Below are 23,616 nucleotides of genomic sequence, written 5' to 3' on the forward strand. Positions count from 1 at the left end.
ATTCAGCAGCTTCTCTTCCCACCACCCTTCTGAGTAACACCCCTCCCCACCTTCTCACTATATAGAAGGATCTGCCAACTTCTGTTTCAGTGTATCTGAAGAAGCGTGCATGCACACGAAAGCTCATACCAAGAACTAACTTAGTTGGTCTTTAAGGTGCTACTGGAAGGAATTTTTTTTATTTTGTCTATGGCAGACCAACACGGCTACCTACCTGTAACTAGAAGAAGAGCAGCTATTCCTGCATCTCCAGTGCTGTTCTGCTACTTGTTCCATCTTACCTCAAGGTAAGCAGGTAAGCTCACTATAGGATACTTTGGACATGACTGGTTGCACACTTGCCAGAAAGGCTTGGCCACTGCTGGAGAAAATTCAACAATCTTTATAGCCCCACTCTCTCCATGCTCACTTGAAACTGAGTTCAAAGGGATGACACATAGAATTGCAGCACTGGCATTCTCATTTCACTACACAGTGATATTTCATCTTGGCTAATAACTACATTAGTGTAAAATCCTACGTGTGTAAACAGAAAAAAAAGAGAGATTCCCACAGGTAAGTTTCTCTGTGTGTGCTTTCATCACACTCATCTCCCATCAAACAAAATCGCAAGGGTGTGGGATATTTTCGAATGGGACCAATTGAAGTAAATGTCCAATTCCTAATGAAAATAGTGGCAAGGAGTTGAGAGTCTGAAGCTAGTGGACCTGTGCAGTGGCGTAGCGTGGGGGGTGCAGGGGGGCCCGGCCGCACTGGGCGCAACATCTGGGGGTTAGGGTTAGGGGGCACAAATCCACGGGTTAGGGGGCGCAAATTACTTGCCTTGCCCCGGGTGCTGACAACCCACGCTACGCCACTGGACCTGTAGGCCTCCAGATGTTGTTGGGACTTCCAACATTCTTTCTTTTTTTCTAGCTAACACAGCCAACAGCCAGGGGTGCTGGGATTTGGAGTCCAGCAACATCTGGAGGCCCCCCCAAAAAAACCTCCTAAAAAAAGTTTCCTTCAAAGCATGTCTGTGGAAACGGTCCACGGTAGGGATGCCACAGTAGTCTGACCGATCTGATTTCCAACACGGGTCTTGTTCTGCTGCTGGTGCCGAGTTATCCTGAACCTCATCTGATACACCTTCTGGGGAGCAGGGGAGGGTGCCTCAATAACATCATGTGTTTAAATTCCTGTACTAACTGGTTGATAGACTGGGGTACCACAGAGGCATACCAACAAACGAACATGTTTGCATTAGGGGATGTCCTGAAGTAGAGGACCTTATGCATTATATCTTCCGCTGCCCCTTATATAATGAAGCAAGAGAACGATTTTTAGCACCTATAATGACAAGGTCCCCTGGCCAGAACCCCTCTGACATGATTTTATATCTCCTCACAGACATAGATAAGTATGTGACCTGGCGTGTAGCACTCTTTGCAACTGCCGCTAAGAAAATTAGAGCAAATTATATAGTCAAGATAGTCACCAACTGTAAAGGAGATGAATTTATTTGACCCTATCTACATCAAGCTATATTCTATCTTTACCACCAAACTCAATATAATTGCATATTGTATTAACATTATTTTTTTAATATATTAGTGGCCATGTGGTGATTTTAGCCTATAAATTTTATTGTTTAACGTCTTGACCTGTATATTAAGGTACTTTTAGAGCTCTGTTTAGAGTAGGTAATGTCTTGATAATATAAATGTTTTAAGTTTTTTGTATTTTCTTTTAATTGTTGAATGATTTTGTGTACATTGCGGCAGCCTTTGGCTATGTGCAATAAAACTGACTGACTGACTGGGGGTGCACATGGAAAGTAATGCATAGCACCCACAGGTCAATGCACATCTGAGATCCATCCCACTGGAAGCAGTGAGCAGCATCTGCATTGGTGGGGGTATCTATGACACTCCATGGAGCTTCCTTGGATTTTAGACTATGGAGCAGGAAAATTCCACAGAAATAGTGGGCTAGTATAACATTATTATTATTATTTGATTTTATTATTATTTGATTTGAAACTTGATTTTGATTTATTATTATTATTATTATTATTATTATTATTATTATTATTATTATTGCATTGGTACTTTCTCTTCAATGGACAATGCTTCCATATGAATAAAAATAATGCCCAAATAAAAATAATATTAAAACAGGAATATTAAATATTAAAACAGGAAAAAATACATGCAGTGTTTCTATAGCAGACATAGGCAAACTCGGCCCTCCAGATGTTTTGAGACTACAATTTCCACCATCCCTGACGGCCGGTCCTGTTAGCTAGGGATGATGGGAGTTGTAGTCCCAAAACATCTGGAGGACCGAGTTTGCCTATGCCTGTTCTATAGCCTATTTGAAGAGGCCGTGACTAGGCCATTTTGCCATTCCAGCCACTCCTTCTCTTCCCAACGGGGCAGTCAGGTCTGATAGCTTTGGTGAGGGGAGCAGGGGCCCAGCCCCAATTTGGGAAGCAAGACCACCATCCTTACATCCACATGTAGCTGCCTAAACAGATTCCCCAATTTGGAAGCTGCCTCTTGAAACCTCTTTATGTTCTACAGGATTTTAGATGGCAGCTCCTTCTGAAAAATGTGCTATTTCCTCAGCCACCTAAATTGTATGGGCCGACAGTTTGTTAAAATGAAACTTGATTTTGATTTGTGCAAACATTTGAGGGGTTTACCTTATGGTGAAGGGAATTTAAAAAGAGAGAAAGAGCCACTGACTAATTAGGGGCTGTGAGGTATCATATCTGGACACATTTTTCAATAAATCAGTTGCTTGGACAGCTAGCCAAAGGGCAGCTATGCCTCTCTCTCTCTCTCTCTCTCTCTCTCTCTCTCTCTCTCTCTCTCTCTCCACACACACCTTTTGCAAATATTGAACCTCAGAAACCACTGTTTTGCCCCACCAAAAACAGTGGTACCTTGGTTTTCAAACATCTCTGTTGACGAACATTTTGGTTTTCAAACGCTGTAAACCGGAAGTAAATGCTTCGATTTTCCAACATGCCTCAGAAGTCTAACATGCCATGTGGCTTCCGTATTGAGTTTTCCATATTGAGGCTTCCATACTGAATTTTTGGTTTCTGAACGTTTGAGAATTCGAACAGTCTTCTGGAATGGATTATGTTTGAAAACCAAGGTACCATTGTATTCCCAAAGTGTGTTTGAAACTTGACCAAGTTTAACAGTGCTTTCGGGATTTGGTACAGAGTGTTTTAAGGGAAAATGCCACAGGATTGTAAATGCGATTGCCTCCCAGAGTCAATTACAATGCTCAAGCTTGTAATTTGAACGTGGCAAGTGGGTTCTGTGGAGACGTCTTCCGAGAAAATATATCTGCAGCAAGGTGGTCTGGTGGAACATACTAATCCTTCCATGGTTATCACCACAGGCAAAGAGCTCATCATTACTGTAAAATTACTCCTGGAATGCAACACTTCAGGGGGGGAAACACTTTTCAGGAAAAAAGAAAAATGCATGCACACACATACTCAAAAACTGCAGCCAGTCCAAATTACTCAGAAATCTAACTCCTAGGTAATTCCTAGATAAGTGAGTACAGTGGTGCCCCGCAAGACGAATGCCTCGCAAGACGGAAAACTCGCTAGACGAAAGAGTTTTCCGTTTTGGAAGGTGCTTCGCAAAACGAATTTCCTATGGGCTTGCTTCGCAAGACGACAATGTCTTGCGAGTTCCTGCTGGTTCCCCCCCCTTTTTCTAAGCCGCTAAGCTGCTTATCAGCTGATCCGATCAGCAGATAAGCCGCTAAAAGCCGCTAAAAGCCGCTAATCCGTCAATGGGCTTGCTTCGCAAGACGAAAAAACCGCTAGATGAAGAGAATCACAGAACGGATTCTTTTCGTCTTGCGAGGCACCACTGTATAGGATTGCAGCAAATTATTTAACACCCCACCCCTGCTTGCATTATGAGTTCAAGAAAAGTTCCAACATGTGATGTGTGCCATAATTTCTGATGCAGGTGTTCCTTATTCACAAGACATGCACTGTGATGGATCTCCGATAATTTGAACAGGCATCCTCTCATAAATTACTGGGTGTGATGCAGCCACAGTTAAGCTTGTTTAAATTCTATTTTGTATCTCTCCCATTTCCTTCAGTGAGACTCAAAGTACTTAACTTTGGGTGGAATATGCTGATTGTCTGTTGATATGAAGTGTCTACTTAAAAGTAGTTTAAAAATAATAAAAATACTTTAACTGTTTGAAGAAAATGGCATTTAGCCATGTCACTCTAGTGACAGATGTAAAGTGTTTCAATGTTATTCCTTTCCTATTTGTTAGCCACAGAAAGCTGATAAAAACGTGTAGGAAGCATTCCTTTGTAGTGGGGAAATAATTCTCACATTTCAGTGGGATAAAATCATAACAATGTGCAATTGAGCAAAGTATAACATTTTTGTGTGTGGAAGCAAGAAAGAAAGAATTTGTGAGGGGGCAGAAACGTATTTTTCAATGAGACCTACTGCTTTCCAACAGTTAACAGGATACTGGTAGAGACCAGAGAGGAAAGCGCCAATGTATTAGTGAAATCATCTCTAAGTGGAAGAGCTTTGTGGACCAAGAAAGAAAGAAAAGGATCTAGAAGAAACAGTGGCAACTTCTTTTCTGTGAATTATTTTACAAACAACCGCAAGCAAGAAGGTACAAATAATCTCCAAACAGCTCTCGTGACAGCTCCAATAATGTTTTTTATTACTTGAAAAAATCTGCTTTGTGCTAAAATGGTTCTGTCTCTGTGTTCCATCGTTTCTAAATTCTCTTTCTGGCTCACCAGCTAACAGAATTAAACATGAAAGACACGAAAGCGCATGGCCAGAATTTGTCAGGCTTTCCCTGCTTGCTGCGTTGTCTGCCATGAAAGCCGACCACATAGGTTGCCTTGCCTTCCTTCCCCTGACCATTTACTCATGTTTATAGATGAGCGTGGCACCTTGCCAAGCAATGGCAGATGGAAGAAAGAAGGGAAGGCCCCTCCCCATTCTTGCAGGCATCTGATTTGCTGTCAAGGTCCCCCTGTTTCTGGCCACGACCATCTATAACCATCCTGAGCAGCCACTGACTATTCTTGAAAGGGAATGCTCAAAAAGAAAACAGAAATGTACCGTATTTTTCGCACCATAGGACGCACCGGACAATAGGACGCACTTTGTTTTAGAGGGGGGAGAACAAGAAAAAAATATTCTCCCCCTCTCTGCCCAGCGCCCCTTCAGTAAAGCGGCAGGAGGCGCTGCACAGAGAGGGGGAGAACTTTCCCCCTCTTGTTTTCCCGCTCTAAAACAAGGTGCTGTTTAAGGTGCGTTCAGGCGGCTACCTTGGAAGCCTGGAGAGCGAGAGGGGTCGGTGTGCACTGACCCCTCTCGCTCTCCAGGCTTCAGGTTCCTTTCGACCTGCTCTTTGGGGCTGGCGGGGGGAAGCCCACCACCAGCCCCAAAGAGCAGGTCAGGGAGAAGCGGAAAGGCGCAGCGGAGAGGCTCCTGCCATAGCCGCGCGTCACCTCTCCAGCCGGGACAGGGTCGCGGGGCTATGGCTTCTTTAGCCCCGCGTGCGCTCTCCCGGCTGGAGAGGTGACGTGCGGCTATAGAGGCTCCTGCCAAAGCTGCGCGTCACCTCTCCAGCCGGGAGAGGGTCGCGGGGCTATGGCGTCTTCGCTCCATAGGACGCACACACATTTCCCCTTCATTTTTGAAGGTGAAAAAGTGCGTCCTATAGAGCGAAAAATACGGTAATAGTGTGTGCCATCCAGACAGAGCCGTCTTTCCCATAGGGCTTAGTGGTGTGTCGCGCCAGGGCGCAGGCCTCTCAGGGGCACCCCAGCAACTGGGGGAGCTGCGCGGCTTTGCTGGCGGCCTCCCCTTTCCCTGCATGCCCCGCCCAGCTGTGCCCCACCATGCAGCTTCCCTCCCAAGCCTCTGTGGGGATTGCTCTGCCACAGCAGCATGGGGGAGATTTGCGTCCCCCCCCGAAAGGCTGGCAGTGCACAGCTTCACCTCCCCATCTGTGGTAATTTGGGGGCACTGGGTGGATATTTGCATCTGCTAAAGACAGCCCTGCATTTAGACATCTATTCCAAAAAATCCCAAATTACTGTTAACTCCCCTACTCCATATTAGACATTTAACAAGCTCTGAAATAGGCAGAGAAACCGATCAACCCCTGCAGTGACATCTCCAACAGCCCAGCTTCCTGATAAATTGTATAAAATGCTGTAGGTGGAACTATAGGAAACACCATGAATTTAGGTTTTATGGGTAGTAATGATGTCATCATGATTCAGTCCTACCCAATCCAGATTATACATTGGGTATGAGTGGATCATGCTGACATCATTACTACCCAAAGGGACCTAAATACACGGTATTTCCTACTGCTCCACCTTCAAGAAAGGTCTGGGATATTGATCTGATTACCCTGAATATTTGATAAATAATGCGTAATTATTCTGAAATAATTAATAAAACAGCAGATTTGAGAGGACCTGTCAATTCTAAAAAAAAAAAAAAAAATAACATCTGAGTTACACACATTCGGATCACACTTTGAGGCTAGCCACACTGATTTCTGTGAGACTCCTAGTTATATTGATTAGGATTGCATAAGGGTGTTATTGAAGTGATATGGGATTTGTTATATAATGGGTAGGCAAACTAAGGCCCAGGGGCCAGATCCGGCCAATCGTCTTCTAAATCTGGCCGGCAGACGGTCAGGGAATCAGCATGTTTTTACATGAGTAGAATGTATCCTTTTATTTAAAATGAATCTCTGGGTTATTTGTGGGACATAGGAATTTGTTCATCCCCCCCAAAAAAAATGTAGTCTAGCCCCCCCACAAGGTCTGAGGGACAGTGGACCGGCCCCTTGCTGAAAAAGTTTGCTGACCCCTATAGCTCCATCCTATTACTCTCTGTCAAAGTAAGAGTTCAAAAAGGAAGAACCGAGCATGAGACTCTTAATCTCAGGGCTGTGAGTTTGAGCCTCACATTGGGCAAAGGATTCCCGCATTGCGGGGGTTGGACTAAATGACCCTCATGGTCCCTTCCAACTCTGCGATTCTGTGAGTATAGTTCTTTCCCATGACAGTATTCCCCTGGGAACCTCCTTTCGGCACTACCACGTTTGGCTATTGGATGAGTTGTGAAGCAATTCCTGTGACTGGAATATCCATGGAAGGAGACCATCACACATGATTGCTCCAGATGATCCCATACATCATGATACTACAAAGCCTGCCTGTTCCTACAGTTAATGGCATTGGCCTTTAGCAATAAACAGAGTGCCAGTAAGTCATGCACAATTCGCCTGGATGCCTAGCCTGCCACGAATGTGACTTTAGGAACCACAGAACTTTCTCCACCATAGCCTACCCCAAACATACAAAACGGAAGACCTCTCCTTTGGATTCTGTAATGCATTCTTTATGGTTTTATTTATTCAATTATAGTCCAACCAACCACAAGTTCTCAGGGTGGATAAGAATGTGTTTCAGGGGGCAAAATCTAGAGAGAATGCTCCCGTTCTCAAGATATGACAGCCATTGTGGCCATTTTGAAGTTGCCGGATTTTTCAGGGCCTAGGCAAGACAATTTCTACCTCATGATTATTTCTGGCTTTATTTAAACCTCTCTATTCCATGTCGAACGCACACAGTTTTTGGTGTCAGTTTTGCTCACAAGTGCCCCGATCTCATAAATATGTATACTGTGTTCCCCTGGCAGAGATGCAATTTCCAGAGTGGTTTCACACTTGGAATTGTAGCTTTCTGAGGGGAATAGGTGCTCTCCTACCAACTCTCAGCAACTTTAACGAACTACAGTTCCCAGGAATCTCTGGGGGGAGCCATGACTGTTTAAAGTGGTATGATAGTGCTTTAAAAATATAGTGTGGATGATGCCACTCAGAATGTATTTTCCTGCTGCACAGGAAGCTGGCTACTCCTGTGGTCTCTGTACCTTCCTCCATCTCCCTGTTTTAACTTACAGATCATTTTTTAAAGTGTTTTTAATCATTTAGCGGAGCAGTCAGTAATGGCAACCCCCCAACTGAAGGCAGAACTTGTGCAGTCACTGTTGCCATTTCATAATGTTACTTGGTAGACCACCTCTCTCTTTCTTTGTGCCTTTAAAAAAAAAAAAAGAATTTCAGTCCAGCTTTCACCAACTTGCAGCTAGCACAGTCCAAAACCATCAGGGGGGGGCACCAGGTTGGCGAATACCATTTCCACTGTATGAAAGGGCATTTGATTGCATTTTATGATTTCATGCAAGCTTCCCCGAGTGCTTTTCTTGAGCCAGAGGGGACCCAAGCTTAATAAATAAGCAAATCAATAAATAAAAATGGTGACACTGATATTGCTACTATTGCCAGCCTGGGGTTTGCCACTACCATTTCTGAATACAGGCCAAAGACCTTAAAGAACAAAGGCCAGCCAAATCCCTTCTCCAGTGTCATTGCAGAGGCGATTCTGGTAGGAAAAGGGCCTGGATGAGACAATCTTCATGACAGCTTTGGCCTCTCAGCCTTTTGTATCCTAAAACAGGGCTGGCTTTTTGGCAGAATATATATTCCCAAAGGTGCAAAGAATTCTTCCATGTACAACCCCATTTTTGTATGTTGCTGTATCAGTTGCCTTAGCTCGCAGGAGAAAAACAAAACTATTTTCCTTGTCCTAAATAATCAGCAGCAGGTTAGAAGATATACAGTGGTGTCCCGCAAGACGAATGCCTCGCAAGACGGAAAACCCGCTAGACGAAAGGGTTTTCCGTTTTGGAGGTGCTTCGCAAAACGAATTTCCTATGGGCTTGCTTTGCAAGACGAAAATGTCTTGCGAGTTCCTGCGGGGTTTTTTCCCTCCCCCCTTTTTCCCAAGCCGCTAAGCCGCTTATCAGCTGATCCTAAGCTGCTAAGCCGCTTAACAGATGATCCGCTAAGCCGCTTATCAGCTGATCCGCTAAGCCGCTTAACAGCTGATCCGCTAAGCCGCTAATGGGCTTGCTTCGCAAGACGAAAAAACCGCAAGACAAAGAGACTCGCGGAACGGATTCTTTTCGTCTTGTGAGGCACCACTGTACTAGATTTAGGTGTGGGGAGGTGAAATACACCCAATACGTGTTATTTACTCTGGAAGCAGTTTGCTGACCTTTACCAACAATAATGCTTTTTTTTCTTGAGCCCATCCCAAGTGCTCAGGGTGGTAACAGACAGTTGCAAGAGGCAACAAGGAATCCAGAAGGAAGACCGGCCAACTCTTGGCAGCTGATGAAGGCCATTACGAAGTCATTGCATTTTCCAGAGCCACATGAGTTCCCAGATCTAGGCAAAGCAATTTTTCCAGATTGTACTACTGGAGGAAAGGGTCTTGGCCGTACTCACTTAAAATCAATTTTAAAAAAGCAATATAACAACAATATAATAATTTAAATACTCCCTACCACAGTGGACAGAATTTTTCCGGTATTACTGGAGCTGTATGTGCCCTGTGCTTAAAATATTCTGTGCCCAGTATTTATAATTCAGCAGCCTCTATAAATGCTGTGCACCGGCAGAATGCGCACAATAGATTCTGATTCAGGAAGCCGCAAGAAGCTAGGAAGAGACCTGAACCCCACCTCCCTTCCTGAAACTGTGTGTAGCTACACCTCCCAGCTTCTGAGATTTCACAATGAATTGTCTACATGCTTCCAGCTTCCAAGGATATATCTACAACACAAGTGCCAGATACCTGCTTCCCCAACCCAGCAAATGCAAGCAGATTCTTCAGGAAGCCAAAAGCTCGACCCAATTCCAATTTCTGTGCTATGGTGAAATCTTACCTGCATCATAACCAAACAGCAGTAAAAACAAAAACAAATAGATAGCATGAAAAAGATGAAGTCCCATATCTGGGGTGTGCAGCAAACTGGACAATATTACCTATATACATTGTAGTGATTGTGGGTCAAATTCCCAGCTACGAAAAGGAAATCCGTTAAGAAAAGCAGGAAGAAAAACACACCCTGTATTGCACTGAACATTGAAAATGTTTGTACAATGATTTTACGGCTTAATTGCTGTGCAACAGTATCATCCTTTAAAATGTACAAAACCAGAAATCTCTGCCAAGAAATAGTCTAATATTGCTCTTCAATATTCTTCCGCCGATGCTTAAGACTTGAAGCAAACTTCGGTGAACTGCAGCTTTCAGGAGCCCGCAAATGGCTGTAAAATGTTTCAATTCAAGTAAGTCCTTGGAAGTAGTAACAGGGGCTGCCTTTTGCAGTTTTTTAAAGGTGCAATGTATACGTACTCAGATATAGTCTCCATGTACAGACAAGGTGTGCTGGAAAGGTTTTTGTTGTTGTCAAAGCAGAAGAAAATGGTTCACTTTGTATATAACATATACAGTACCCATTTCCACTTTTTACACACGTTGTATTAACTTCATAAAGAAAGTTAGGTTCTAACACTGATTATAAATTATGTGTCTGAGGCCTGTGTCTTTCTGTTGCATTAAAGGAAGCACTGGCTTTCATTTTGTTGTTCTTGTTGTCAAAATAAATGTCAGGTCTATGTTTACAAAGTGCAAGGTCGATCACTTGAAGAAGTGTCATACTAAAAAATAATAATTTTAGAAAGTTACAATGGCACCATCCCATTTACCAGCTGGACCTTCATTTCTTGAAGGCTGTTCATTATCTTCTTCTGGTGCCCAGCAAGTGTGACTCCAAGACTCCTCAAATCCCTGCATGAAGAAAGCAGACATTGATTCCAAAGGGTAGATTCAGCAGGAAGGTGGCTGCTCTTGACAATTAGTAAAGGGTAAAGGGACCCCTGACCATTAGGTCCAGTCGTGGCCGACTCTGGGGTTGCAGCGCTCATCTCACTTTATTGGCCGAGGGAGCATGTGGCCAGCATGACTAAGCCACTTCTGGCAAACCAGAGCAGCACACGGAAACTCCATTTACCTTCCCGCCGGAGTGGTACCTATTTATCTACTTGCACTTTGATGTGCTTTTGAACTGCTAGGTTGGCAGGAGCAGGGACCGAGCAATGGGAGCTCACCCCATCACGGGGATTCAAACCGCTGACCTTCTGATCGGCAAGTCCTAGGCTCTGTGGTTTAACCCACAGCGCCACCCGTGTCCCGCTCTTGACAATCACCCAAGTGTACATTGTCTACATCCACTTGCTTTTAAGCCATACCATTTAAAATGTTTCACATTAAAGCCAAGGATTATGTGGAGTGAAAATCCTCCTCTTTCCTTCCAACAGAAAAGTCCAGCGTAGTTGAGGACAAGGCTTCCTCCTCTTATTATAGGCTATATTATACCATCAATAGGATCAAATGGCAAAGTTTTCATATAGCCCATTGGGTGATGGTGCCTGTGGATAAAAGGAACAAGCTCTCTCCATATATTATGTTGGAGAAGATCTATTCTGAAATGCCTCCTTTACGGACTATCCTCTGTCCCCTGCTAGGTAGAGTGTTTGCGGGTATATATTCAAGAGCAATGACACAGTCCAGGGAAAGCTTTGCCACTCGATTCTGCTAATTGTATAGTCTTGTTTGTTTCTTTCAAGCTGTAGGAAGGGAGGCTGAATGGGTACTTGCCCGTTTTGAGCATGGCTTTCTCGGCCTGCTCCCCTTATGAACAGGGAACAGAGCGACTGAGTTGTGTATGGAACTATGGCACAAGTAAGAGGAGCAATGTACATAGGGGGGGGGGGTTACCCGGTTTATCTTTTCTTTTCCTGCTGTTGTGAAAGGCAAGGACTGGAGCATTGAATTCAGTAGGTGGTGTCTGTCTGCTCCATCCCAAGTCAAATGCTGCAGGAAGAAGGCCACACACCTATGCCTCTGTGTCAGAAGGAGGGTGGTGATGTACCCAGGCACCATTCCTAGCTAATCTTAAAGACTTGTGAATGGGGTTGCAGCATCTGATGGAACATGCCACTTTTGTTAGATTTGGGGGAATAAGACTGGAAGTGCATCCCACCATAAGGCATTTGAAAGCGTCCTCTTTTTTCTTTTTCTTTTTTTGGAAACACACACTTTCCCTCAAAGATCAATTCCCTTTTCCCAGCCACTTCATTACTTTGCTTTTCGGAGCCTGAACATAGGAAGCTACCACAGTTCAGGTCAGAAAGCTTTATCTATCTCACAAGGATTGGCTGTGACTTTCCACAGCCTCAGGTTCCTGAAAAACTGGCTTCACGTTTTCCATGGTCAGGATATCCCAAGAACCTTCAAGGATGCAAATGTGTAATTGAACCAGTGACACAAAACTACACCAAGAGGACTATTTCAGGTCTTCCAAGAAGACTCATGCACCCTTTGAAATGCCAGAAAGTTAAATAATAGATAAAATCGTAATATAATCAGGCTGCTTCTGAACTGTGTTTGCATTCTAAGCATATGATGTGCTGAATACTTTTAACACTCTAACAAGGAATCTTATCTCAGGCAAAATACTCCATATTAAAATCTCATTGTCTGACTTCTAAGAACATGTCTGCTTGGGGAAAACCCTTTGTTTGGATTGTGTAGTGTTTTTGGTTTTGCACAAGCCTCAGGTACACAGATTTCTACACAAGAAGGCGCAGTGAAGCATCAGGAAATAACACCACCGGCTTCATGCCTGTGAATGCTGGGGTTTTATAGTAACATCAACTACTAACTTTTTATGACTCTGATGATTCTCATTCCGGTTTCTACTGAGTTCTGAAAATGGTTTAGCCAATAATACGTTAGCGAAGCTGTGTGTGTTACAGCTGAAAATTGGGCGATTGTTCTGGCAGCTCTGCACCAGACTGGATTCCCCATGCTTAAATTCTTAGAAAATAATAACCGTACATGGCTGGGCAAGTGACTATGGCCACATTAAACTTTGCCTGCTCAACAGAAGGTAATTTAGAACCACCTGCTCTTAAGGACTTCTTTGGGGGGAGTCATCCCATGAGTGCTATATGGTACAGAAGGGTGGAAGTAGGCAAATGCTAAACTGGAAACTACGGTACCAAAAATTTGTAATTTTTAGGTTGCATTAAAAACCTACCTCGTGGCACTCCTGTTGCTATGATGAGATTGGAGCCTGGGGTTTCTTCAATATTACCCCAGTTTCATATTTTCTTGCTTCAAGTACAAAGTTGCATCATATACCAGATAACAAAGTTGCCCCAAAATGTGTTTCCTCCCCCCCCTTTTTTTTAGCAAACTTCTAATGGATCTGTATAAAATTGGGCTAAGAAACATGAAGCTCTTCTAAGTATGAATTGTTTTCTCATGTTCTTAAAGTTATTACTCCTACAGCTTAAAAATAGAGGGGCTTTTTGTTAATTAAATGTTACCTTCAGACTATGCAATTCTCACCATATTACTACTCTGTTAGAACAAATTATTGTCTTCAAGTCTTCTTCTTTTTAATTATCTGTTGGTGCAATGATGAAAGCACTTATTGCTTTGAGGTTTCAAACAATACCCACAACATGTTTAGAGAAGATATACACTGGGATATGTGTATTTCTGTATTTGGGGCGCCAAAGAGGAAGAAGATATTGTCCAAATATCCAATTTCTTTTAGAGATGGTTAAAAATATATATATTACCGAGACAGATTGTTTATTTGTTTTTGGTACCGTAGGGTGGGGTGGGGGGAATCTGTTACTTATTGGTTGCTAGGGAGAAATATATCACATATTAAGTTTCTGTGTTTGCTCTAGTGGCACAATGGGTTGGATAAAACATGGTCATGCAACATGGGGTCCAATGTGCTGAAGAAGTCCCATAATAAGGTGAGGGGAAAGGAAGGCAGCCGAATGTTCCAGGACAACATCAGACCTACCCCTCGTGTTATGTTCCACCCCACTGTGTGGTACAAAGTGAGCAAGCAGTGATCCACTCATGTGCCTTTAAAAACTAAAAAAACAACAAAGTAAATAATCCAAAGACTTGAATTAGAAAAAGTAGGAGCTAGTGTACTTTCTGCTGCCTTCTTGGATAAAAGGAAAGTTAAAGTATCCTGCGACTAGACTGGACCAGACTCAAGCATTTATTGTAATATATACAGCTAGGCCTTATTTATTTAGCCATTAAGGGTTGCATGCAAAAGCTGAGAGAGACAAAACCCTGTGTTCTTGCTTGAAAGCAGCATTGGGGAGGAACAATTTGAAGTAGAAAACAGAACTCATAAGTTATCTCAACGATCCTTATCATATTGTAGGTGTGGGGGTAAGGTGGTGGTTGATTAGCATGCTTAAGGCCATCCAGCGAATACATAGCAGAAATAAAATTTGAACCTATCCATCTCTAGGAAACCAACAAATCTCCATAGAAATCCATGGGATGCACTCACAGGTGTGCACAGAAAAGCAGCAAAATCGTACCTCAGTTGATTTTGAAGTATGTCTTTCCCACTCACCCTCCATCAAGACTAAACTTTACAAGCCAAGGCAAGCTACTGGTTTCAAGACCTGAGAGGAGCAGCCTTCCACCCCCAGGAAAGGGCTAGCCGCACGTGCATTTAGCAGATATGGAGCCATGTTCCGCTGGCTGTTTCCCCTGCAATTCAACTTCTCTGGTTTCCATAACTGATAACAACACAAACAATGTAACAGGCTGTATGTAACTATATAAATTATTTTTAAATGTGAATCTACATATCATATCAAAATATATGGTTCTATAGACCAACTTATCATATAAACGAAACATATAAGTCCAGGAAATAGATCAGGAAATACAATCTATTCAGTTCTTATATTGGCAATGTCCACGGTGTGGAATTCTTATACCAATCTTGTAGTGTTCCATGTTCCATTCTCTGATATACAAGAATATAGTATGTAAATTTATTGTTTAGTATGCATGTTATGTTACTTGGTTTTGTATAAAATTACATCATATTATGTTCATTTATAGAATCCAGAGTATGCACGGCTGACGAAGCACGACTGGGCGAAACAAGGAATTATCCTGGAATCCTTGTCTTATTTTCTCCATGTGCCATTATTCCAAGTTTTTCATCTGATAACCGGCATACAAGGAATGCTAGAATTCTTAAAAGTGTCTTCACGTGGAACACTACAAGATTGATATAAGAATTCCACACCATGGATATTGACAATATAAGAACTGAATAGATTGTATTTCCTGAGCTATCTGCTGGACTTACATGTTTCGTTTATATGATAAGTTGGTCTGCAGAACCATATATTTTGATATGATATGTTGAATCGCATTTAAAAAGAATTTAAATAGTTACACGCAGCCTATTACGTTGTTTGTGTTGTTATCAGTTTTGTATTTACGTGACAAAGGGTTTGGTAGTGCTTTGAATGTGGTTTCCATAACTAGCAATTGACATGACGCGCAAGTTAGAAAACTGGAATATGGTGAGCCCTAACCCTGGAAGGGCAACTCCCTCAAATCACCAAGGTTGCCCACAGATTAAGGAATAGTTTTGAGGCTCACCCATCCTTAAGAATTCTTTGCATAATGTTTTCATCCGCTCTTGTTATTTATCCCCTTCCTGGCAGCAGCATGGCATCATAATTCTTGATAATAATTACCATGTGACAGAATGAAGAGCGAGGAATAAAAAGCAAGAGTCGGTGAATTCTTGACGTAGATCTCTCCTTTCCCCCCCATTGAGTGAGGGATTTTATTTTATTTTATAAATAAACATTTATTTTAAAAGAAAGAAAAACAATTACAATGTAACACAACAGACACACATATTGTTACAGATATTCAGAGCTGTCCACCGGATGACAAGCAACAAAGTGTCCTGAGATTCAGTGAGTACGTTATCTTTCAAAAGGGAGATGTGAAGAAGTCCACCTTTTTGTTGTTAGCCATTTAAGTCCAGTCAGGTATATGACTAAAAGTGGCCAGTCTCATGATCTAGCTATTCTTGAGGGTTGTTCTGGCCATGTTATCCTTGCTGAGTAAGGGAAGAGTTCCGGAGATACTCAAAGCCACCAGAGATTGTCCACATGTTTAGAAAGCAGTTGTTCTCTCTGCTGTGGTAACAGTCTGGTAATCCAGGTGGAAAACAGGACATATCCATCTCCTCCGCTAGGAGTAGAACTACATGGCAAAATGCTGGAACATATTGAAGATCAGGCCTTTGCGGATGAGGCCTGAACAGAGCACAGGACTTGGGGCAATAGCCACAGGAGCCCATAATAATTGTGATTATTTCAATTTGCTACTGTTTGAAAGGCAGCATTTGTTGAGAGCATGCATTTGACAGGGCCTTGCTGGCAGGTGGGATTCTGACTGGACTACTGCAAGGAAGCTACCAAGATTTTCAAATTGTTTCAGGTGACTCAGGTTTTGAGCTGACAGCTAAGACATCTCCAAAAGGCTCAGTTTCCTTAATGGCACAAACCAAGCCCCCCTGAAGGCGTCTTAAGTTGGACACTCACCCTGAGGGGCACCCCAAACCACCAGACACTTCAAAATCTTGGTGTGGATGACATAATATTATACTGGCTCACTCACTTTTCTAGCGCATGAAAGACACATAGATTTGCCTTTCGCAGAGACTGATTTCGTTATTTGTAGGACCAGTCTCCTCTTCTAGGTTATGTTCCAACCTGTTTGTTAAGCAGGCTGAAATGTCATGATATGAGATTAGGGAATCAGGAGTACTGGCACATTAATTTTAAACAAGGGTTTAACAGGGGAGTTTGAAAATTCAGTTCAATTCTGGTTCTCATCTTGATCCCCCCAAGTCCCAGCTCTGGAACAGAACAAACAGTTGTCCCCACCGAACAACACATTCAAACCCAACATGTTTTCCATAGTTTTGTTTTTCCTCTTCCAAACAAGCTGTTAACCATAGTCTGTGGTTTTCCGGAAAATTCTGAAGGTCCTTCATGGTTTTAGAGGCATATGAACAGATGAGGGGGTTCTCCTTTTCCCAACAACTGTGTTCTCAGGCCAAGTGATATGAATTGTGAGGGCTTCAAAGGAATGAAGGTGATTTATACCAGTGGAGTTTCTGGCCCAGTGTTCTTAACTGTGTGGCCTTTTTCCTAGAGCTGCCATCAAACAAAATTCAAAGTGAATTTGGGAGGGCTTTCTCAGTAAATGAAGCATCTGAGGAATTCTGAGGGAAGCTAAGGGTTTCAATAAAGCGGTGACTCTTTTCATGTAGTACCCCACAACCCCACTCTTTCCACTTTGAAATTGCAACTTCTTCTGGCATAGGTCAGCTATGTCAAATGAAGCAATAGCTAATTTACTGTGATTCCCTCCCCCTAGGTGTGAAAATATGTGCTTTAGGGCATTATAGGCATGCCCTAAAAATCACATACTGTCCAGGGATTTCATTTCTCAGCCACCTGCAATTTTTGTCAAAAGCAGATCATCTGGTCAAATGCGTTAATAGCAAAACACATACACACTGTCTAGCAATTCTACCTTTCACATGAAAAGATCTACAACTGCGTGCACTCAGACCCAGTTTATAAATTATATACAAACTGGGACAAATAAAGATGCACGAGTGATCTGTGGCTCTTGCTTCTGCTTTTATGTTTGAATTGGGCCTTGCGGATCTTGCCAATGATAAAACCCAAATGGTACTTTTAAAACTCAGGTGCAAAATTTATAGTTGGGCGTTCCTCCATGAACTGAGGGAGCCAAATGGGAAAGTATTGGTGTAGACATGGTTGTCTTAAGTTAAATAGACAAACTGGAATAGCTAACTGAAGTCAAGGAAGTATAAATTTAGGCTTTTGTGTTCATGTGTTTTGGTAGTGATGTGCTTCTTTTCTTTTCTTTTCTTTAGTAAATAAATATGCTGACTGATTTTGTGGAGGCTGTAGTTTAATTTTGGTGTTTTTATATATGTAAAATAATTATTAATATAATAGGATTAATTATTTTGTATGGATAAAAGTACCAAAATTAAATGACAATCTGGACAAAATCAGTCAGCATTAAGGAAAAAGAACAGAAGCACATCAGTGGCAAGATGTACAAACAACTCTCAAAAGAATTGGGCTCAAATGGTGAAATAAATATTCCAAAACATGAACTGCACATTTAAATAGCTGGGCTTCCCTGTGATAAAAATGAAACTTCACCTAAAGTTACCTGTGAGACTAATGCACATGAAACACATTCACCATTTATGAATGTTGTCATGTGTGAGTCTTACCATTGAAATCCAAAGGCTATTAATTCCTGAGTACAAAAATGTATAATGTAAACTGGTTCTAAGATCCTGTACTCCAGAGGTCATCTAAGGTAGATAGATCAGACCAAGACTGAGTTCTGCATCATATATTGAAGGCAACAAATGTGTCAGAAGGAGAACTAAGAGCCACACATCTTTTTATCTCCATACATGTGTGGTTTGGCTCTCAAGGTTCTCTGGATTTCCTCATGCTGACAAAAATAAATGCCAGAGAAGCAGCTAAATTTGCCTAGTTCAAAATTTCCCCTGAAATGAACATGGCCCAATTCAGTATAGGAACTTGGCTGATAGTTGAGGAGCTTTCAGAAGGTCAGTGTCACATCTACCAGGAAGTTCTGTTGGACAAGTCCAACTGGGACATAACACAAGAGTACAATTACACTCTCTTCATCTTCTGAGAGAAAGGCTAGGTCTGACCCTGGCTGAAGCCTGGTTTAAACATGGAGGAGAATGTGATGGCAGAGTACGGTACCAATTTAGGCTGCAGGAATGTGTGTGTGTGTGACTTTCATGAACTTCTTACAAGTACAGAACTAGACTGGTAGGAAGGTGGCTGGGAAAGCTTTCCACCACAATGTGGGTGGATTCTACCTCCTTCTGCCGCCCATGTGAGAACCAGAACTTCCAAGGAATTTAGCCTGGGTCCATGACCTCAGTTCTTACAGCTTAATAGGCAGGCTGCTGTTCCAAAGCTCCTTGTTTCAGATGGAAAAGCAAAATTTGGATTCCTTATAGTCTGTCCATGAACAGTGTTTACATTACTTCACCCAGTGCTATACCAGCTGCACTGGCTCCTGGTGGAGTACAGGATCAGGTTTAAGGTGCTGGTTTTAACCTTTAAAGCCCTATATGGCCTAGGACCCTCGTACCTACGGAACCGCCTCTCCTGGTATGTCCCACAGAGGACCTTATGGTCTTCAAATAAAAACATCTTGGAGATCCCGGGCCACAGGGAGGTTAGGCTGGCCTCAACCAGAGCCAGGGCTTTTTTGGCTGTGGCCCCGATCTGGTGGAACACTCTCTCACAAGAGACTAGGGCCCTGCAGGACTTGATATCTTTCCGCAGGGCCTGCAAGACAGAGCTGTTCCACCAGGCCTTTGGCCAAGGCACAGTCTGACCCCCTGCTTTTGTAATCCTCATAGAACTCTATTCCAATGGTTGCCATTAATCTGACTCTGAATTGATTTTAGAATTAATTGATTTTTAGAATGTATTTCAATTAAATGATTATGTTTTTATGTAAACTGTGTTATTTTTACTGTTGTTAGCCACTCTGACCCAGCTTCAGCTAGGGAGGGTGGGATATCAATAAAATTTTATTATTATTTATTATTATTATGGGCTGAGTAGACAAGAAGAAGGTAGAAAAGCGGAGGAGGGTTGTTGAGGGAGAGAGAGGATGAGGGAAAAACTGGTGTGGCACTAGAGTACCTGAGGTTGAGAACTCATAATAAATCTACCACAAATGCTGGTGGCGCAAGTGTAATGGAGAGGGGAGGAATACTGACATCTTCATCCTGCAACTATTTAGATCTTGTTCAGATGGTATCTTTGGCAGCATGGTTGCTGCTAGGAAGTTTAGCCACTTCCATGAGGTGGTGTTCACGGTCTTTCGGCCAGTTTTAATCAGGCCAGTTGATTAAAGGTGAACCGCAATAACAATGCAATTCTCCCCTTAGGGCCTATCTATACTATAAACATCACATTGGTGTTTCTTCCCAAGGGAATTGTAGTTTGTTGTTGTTGTTTTTTAAAAAAACAACACTCTACCAAAGATCCCATGTCCCCTTAAAGAGAACTTCAGTCCCCCAGGGAGAGAGGATGACTATAAAACTTGTTTATTGGTTGAATCCAGACTAAGCTAGTTGCAATAAGTTCACCTTCAAATCAATGGGACCTAATTAATGTCACGACTAACTTGTCTGAGGCAGCACTGTTCAACTCACTTGCCTTGGATTCCACCCTGTGCCCCTGGTGTAAATGCACCTTTAGTCTCTGACAGTTTGGATCACACAGTCCTTATTCTAGGGAATAAACTGCAGCATAATTATTGTTACAGTTTCTGAAACCAGTTGGACTACATTCTGAGTTAGGGACTTAAGATCTGGGTTGGTGAGGGTTAAACTTCACTGAAAACACAGAGAATCCTGCTTCATTCTTGAAACAGAAACATTCCAAGATGAATGAAGCCTTGGCAAATGTAGATTGACTAAAAAAATAGCTCTTGATAGATATGAATGGGCTGTAGCTGATAACATTGTGTTTTGTGTTTGTTTGCACACAATGAAAAGTTAAGATTTTGAAAGCACCCCTGGGAGGTGGCTTATGATTCTATAGGCTGCATTTCAGGATTTCTGTATCTTGTGTCACTTCTGTGTCACCCGAGGGGAAATATAGCATCAAAGTGTCAGAACTGTAATAAACGCTAAAGTCAAATACAAGCACAATTACATGTACATGTTATTTAAGAGAAATGCAAAAAGCATTTGCTAGACCATTTAAAAGTGCTTGATATTCCATAGGATTAGATGCAACCGAGCAAAGTAGTACATTCATAAATACAGCACACAACCTGACCCAAATTACAAATTGCCTGCTCCAAATGGCAGAGATTTTCCAGATACTTGCGCGGAGTCGTCCACCCATGACACAAAAGAGACAGTATCAGGTTACTCCAAATGAACAAGTATGATGTAAGAATTTAGAACACACAACATCTTTTGCATTTTCCCTTTAATCCTTTAAGATCAAACTACAGAAGGGAGATCTAAACTTTACTTTCTTTCTTGAATTTCTGCCACAAGAATTGGAAATCAATCATAAATTCCCAGCCATGCCATATGATATGATATGAGAGCTGACCATGCCGGCCATTGGAACTGCAGCCTAAGGAGGATCTGAGAGTTCCCGGTAAATTAAATGTAATTGAGAAACAGAAATACTGAGCAAAAGAAATCCACTTTCATACACAACTTTAAGTGTCTGTGTCTAATGTTCAGTCAAAGCCCCTTTGCATTTTGTCACAATTCAAAATAGCGAAGTCAGGCCCCAGCGTTTGTTAAGCAATAGTACGGTTCCCATGTCACACTAAGCGTAAAAAATGGCTTAGCCAAAACACAAGGGTTTCCTGAAGAAGAGATTGAATCCACTTTGATCTTGCCTGGTTATTTTGTTGCTATTCTGAGCTAAACCAAGGGTTAGCCTGGTGTGTGAACTAAACTTAGGCTCTTGGCTTAGCTGCCCTGGACAAACCATGAGCCCTAAACCATAGGACAAACCTGAGTTACAGCTTGTGGTTAATTTCAAGAAAATTAAACCAACAGGCAAGACTTGGGTGACATGCCAAGCTAGGCCAAGTCTAGTCTGCTGCAGCAAAACAACTGGGAGGACCAAAGCAGTAACTGTCCTCTCCTGAAGCTTGTGCACTCACATGTTTATGTTATACCATGGTTTGGCTTAGTATGATGTGCAAACCTGGTATCTGCTCATGAGTTGTGAACAGAAAACCATCCCAATTATTTAGAATCAGAGTCTTGTGAGCTCTGCTGGAGAGAGGAATTGATTCATTCTGCTGGAGTGGATCCTTAAATCTCAGATGGCTTCCATATTTCTTTCTACAGTCACCCTCCACCTTCCCCCATCTGATACAGATGCAAGGATACGGAAGTGTTTTAGCACAGCCAGGGAACTGTGATAGATTCCCTATACTATATGAAGGAAGGAAGGAAGGAAGGAAGGAAGGAAGGAAGGAAGGAAGGAAGGAAGGAAGGAAGGTGGTCTTTGTACTTTAACCTTCCCTCTGTTACTATGGAGAAGTGTTCTGGTGGAAGGCAATCTGAAAAATAATTCACACCTCTGTCTGTATTTAAGACTATCATGGGTATCTACTAGCTGGCATTGTGTTTGCTTTAAGGAGAGTGGATTTTTTTGATTTTTTTTTAAAGAGAGGCATTGTGCAACATTAACATTTTTAAAAAGTAAACCCCAAATTGGTGAAATTTATAAGGATTTTCTGAAATTTATGGAGCCTGGAGAAACTGTATGAAAGGGATGAGCTTGGAAAACTTCCTCAGGCCGCAGAGAGGGGAAAATCAATTTATTATTTTTTCCTAAAAAGCAGATCAATAAGGTATGCTCCCCATGCATTCCAGACTCTTGAGATGTAGGTAAGGGTGGTTTAAAAACAAGTTTTAAAAATCACTCATGGGATTATATCTCTGCTGGTGCACTCCTTAACACTTCCCCCTTGCATCTCAGAGGTGGACCTGACATCTCCAGTAAGTCCCCTGGCTGTGCTAGACTCTCCAGCATTTGACAGTCTCAGATACAGGCATGGTATGTCCTTTTGCTTTCTGCTCTCCGCTAATGGGATTCCTTCTCTGCAGAAACTTCCCCTAAAGGCGTCACTTCTCTGCTTTTGTGGGGAAGAAGTAAAAGAAGTTCTCCTCCTCTCACTTCCCCAAAGACTTGCATGTGCCAAGATCTCCAAGGATACTAAGAACATCTTTCCTCCCTTGAAATGCCTATATTTCTGGACTGCAGGAGAACTTCTCAGAAAGAAAGGTGCTCCGAAGCTGCTCTGGAATGGTTTCCATCACCACAAGAAGCTGTGGCTCTGGGCCAGATTACATTGGGGGTGGATTCCCTCCCCTTCCTGCCATTACACCCACAGGTATTCAAAGGTGTTTGTGGAATCAAGACTTCCTGGCTTGCAAAGAAGATTACGGTCTTCAAAACTCCCATAGTTTCGTTAACTGCGACGCACTCAGCAAGAGTGCCTTTGTCACATGAGAAACAAGCCACGTCATGTGCCAAAATTGGGATGCTGTTGCTACGTCCAAACTCATGTGCTACTTTATTAGAGCTGCTTTGCCAACAGCTGACGGTAACCATAAGGCCAGCTATCTCATTGGTCTGTTATCATTTATATAGGATATGAATGCTGAAACTTCCTTGGAATCGGATGGGTGTTAAAAGAAAAACAAAGAAAAACCCTTAAATGCTTCCAGTCTTCACTTTCTATCTTTACTCTTTAACTGGCTTCAAACCAACAGGTTTCTCCCTTATTTCAATGAAAAGGATCAGGAAATCTACTCACTCCAAGGTCACCTGAGCCACAGCGTCCATTGAACTGTATCCATTTTCCATGAAAATCTCTGTATACCGTCCCATTTTGATGGCTTCCAGCCATTCCCCTACAGATCTGTAGACACCATTTCCCAGCGGGCTGTGTTCACCTAATAAATTTGAAACTCTAAAAAAGAAACCAAGATACAGATTAAGACAAACCTAAACAAAAACACCTCATTTGGGTGTTACACTTCCGGTCTTGTTTTGCATGGAGTTAACAGCAGCAATTACAGTGGTACCTCCAGTTGTGTATCCTTCAGGATGCAAATGCGGCAA

At 42.4% G+C, this 23,616-nt stretch overlaps 1 protein-coding gene across 9 annotated transcripts in view; it reads right to left on the reverse strand.

Moving 5' to 3' along the window:
- Positions 1-9,192: 9,192 nt before the first annotated feature.
- EPHA5 (EPH receptor A5) overlaps positions 9,193-23,616 on the reverse strand; it is a 253,669-nt gene continuing 239,245 nt past the window's right edge. For 7 of the 9 annotated variants that reach the window (XM_083473140.1, XM_083473139.1, XM_083473138.1 and 4 more), the window contains 2 exons: positions 23,309-23,464; positions 9,193-10,741 (listed from right to left, as the gene is read on the reverse strand). In XM_083473140.1, coding sequence (XP_083329266.1) covers positions 10,636-10,741; positions 23,309-23,464 — 262 coding nt within the window. In that variant the 3' untranslated portion in view covers positions 9,193-10,635. Of the gene's footprint in view, positions 10,742-15,641; positions 23,465-23,616 lie in introns of those variants that run through there. The other 2 variants (XM_083473134.1, XM_083473136.1) reach the window with 2 other exon arrangements.

The sequence above is a fragment of the Podarcis liolepis genome, assembly GCF_965112155.1.
Source record: "Podarcis liolepis genome assembly, chromosome: 13".
Classification (NCBI taxonomy): Eukaryota; Metazoa; Chordata; class Lepidosauria; order Squamata; family Lacertidae; genus Podarcis; species Podarcis liolepis.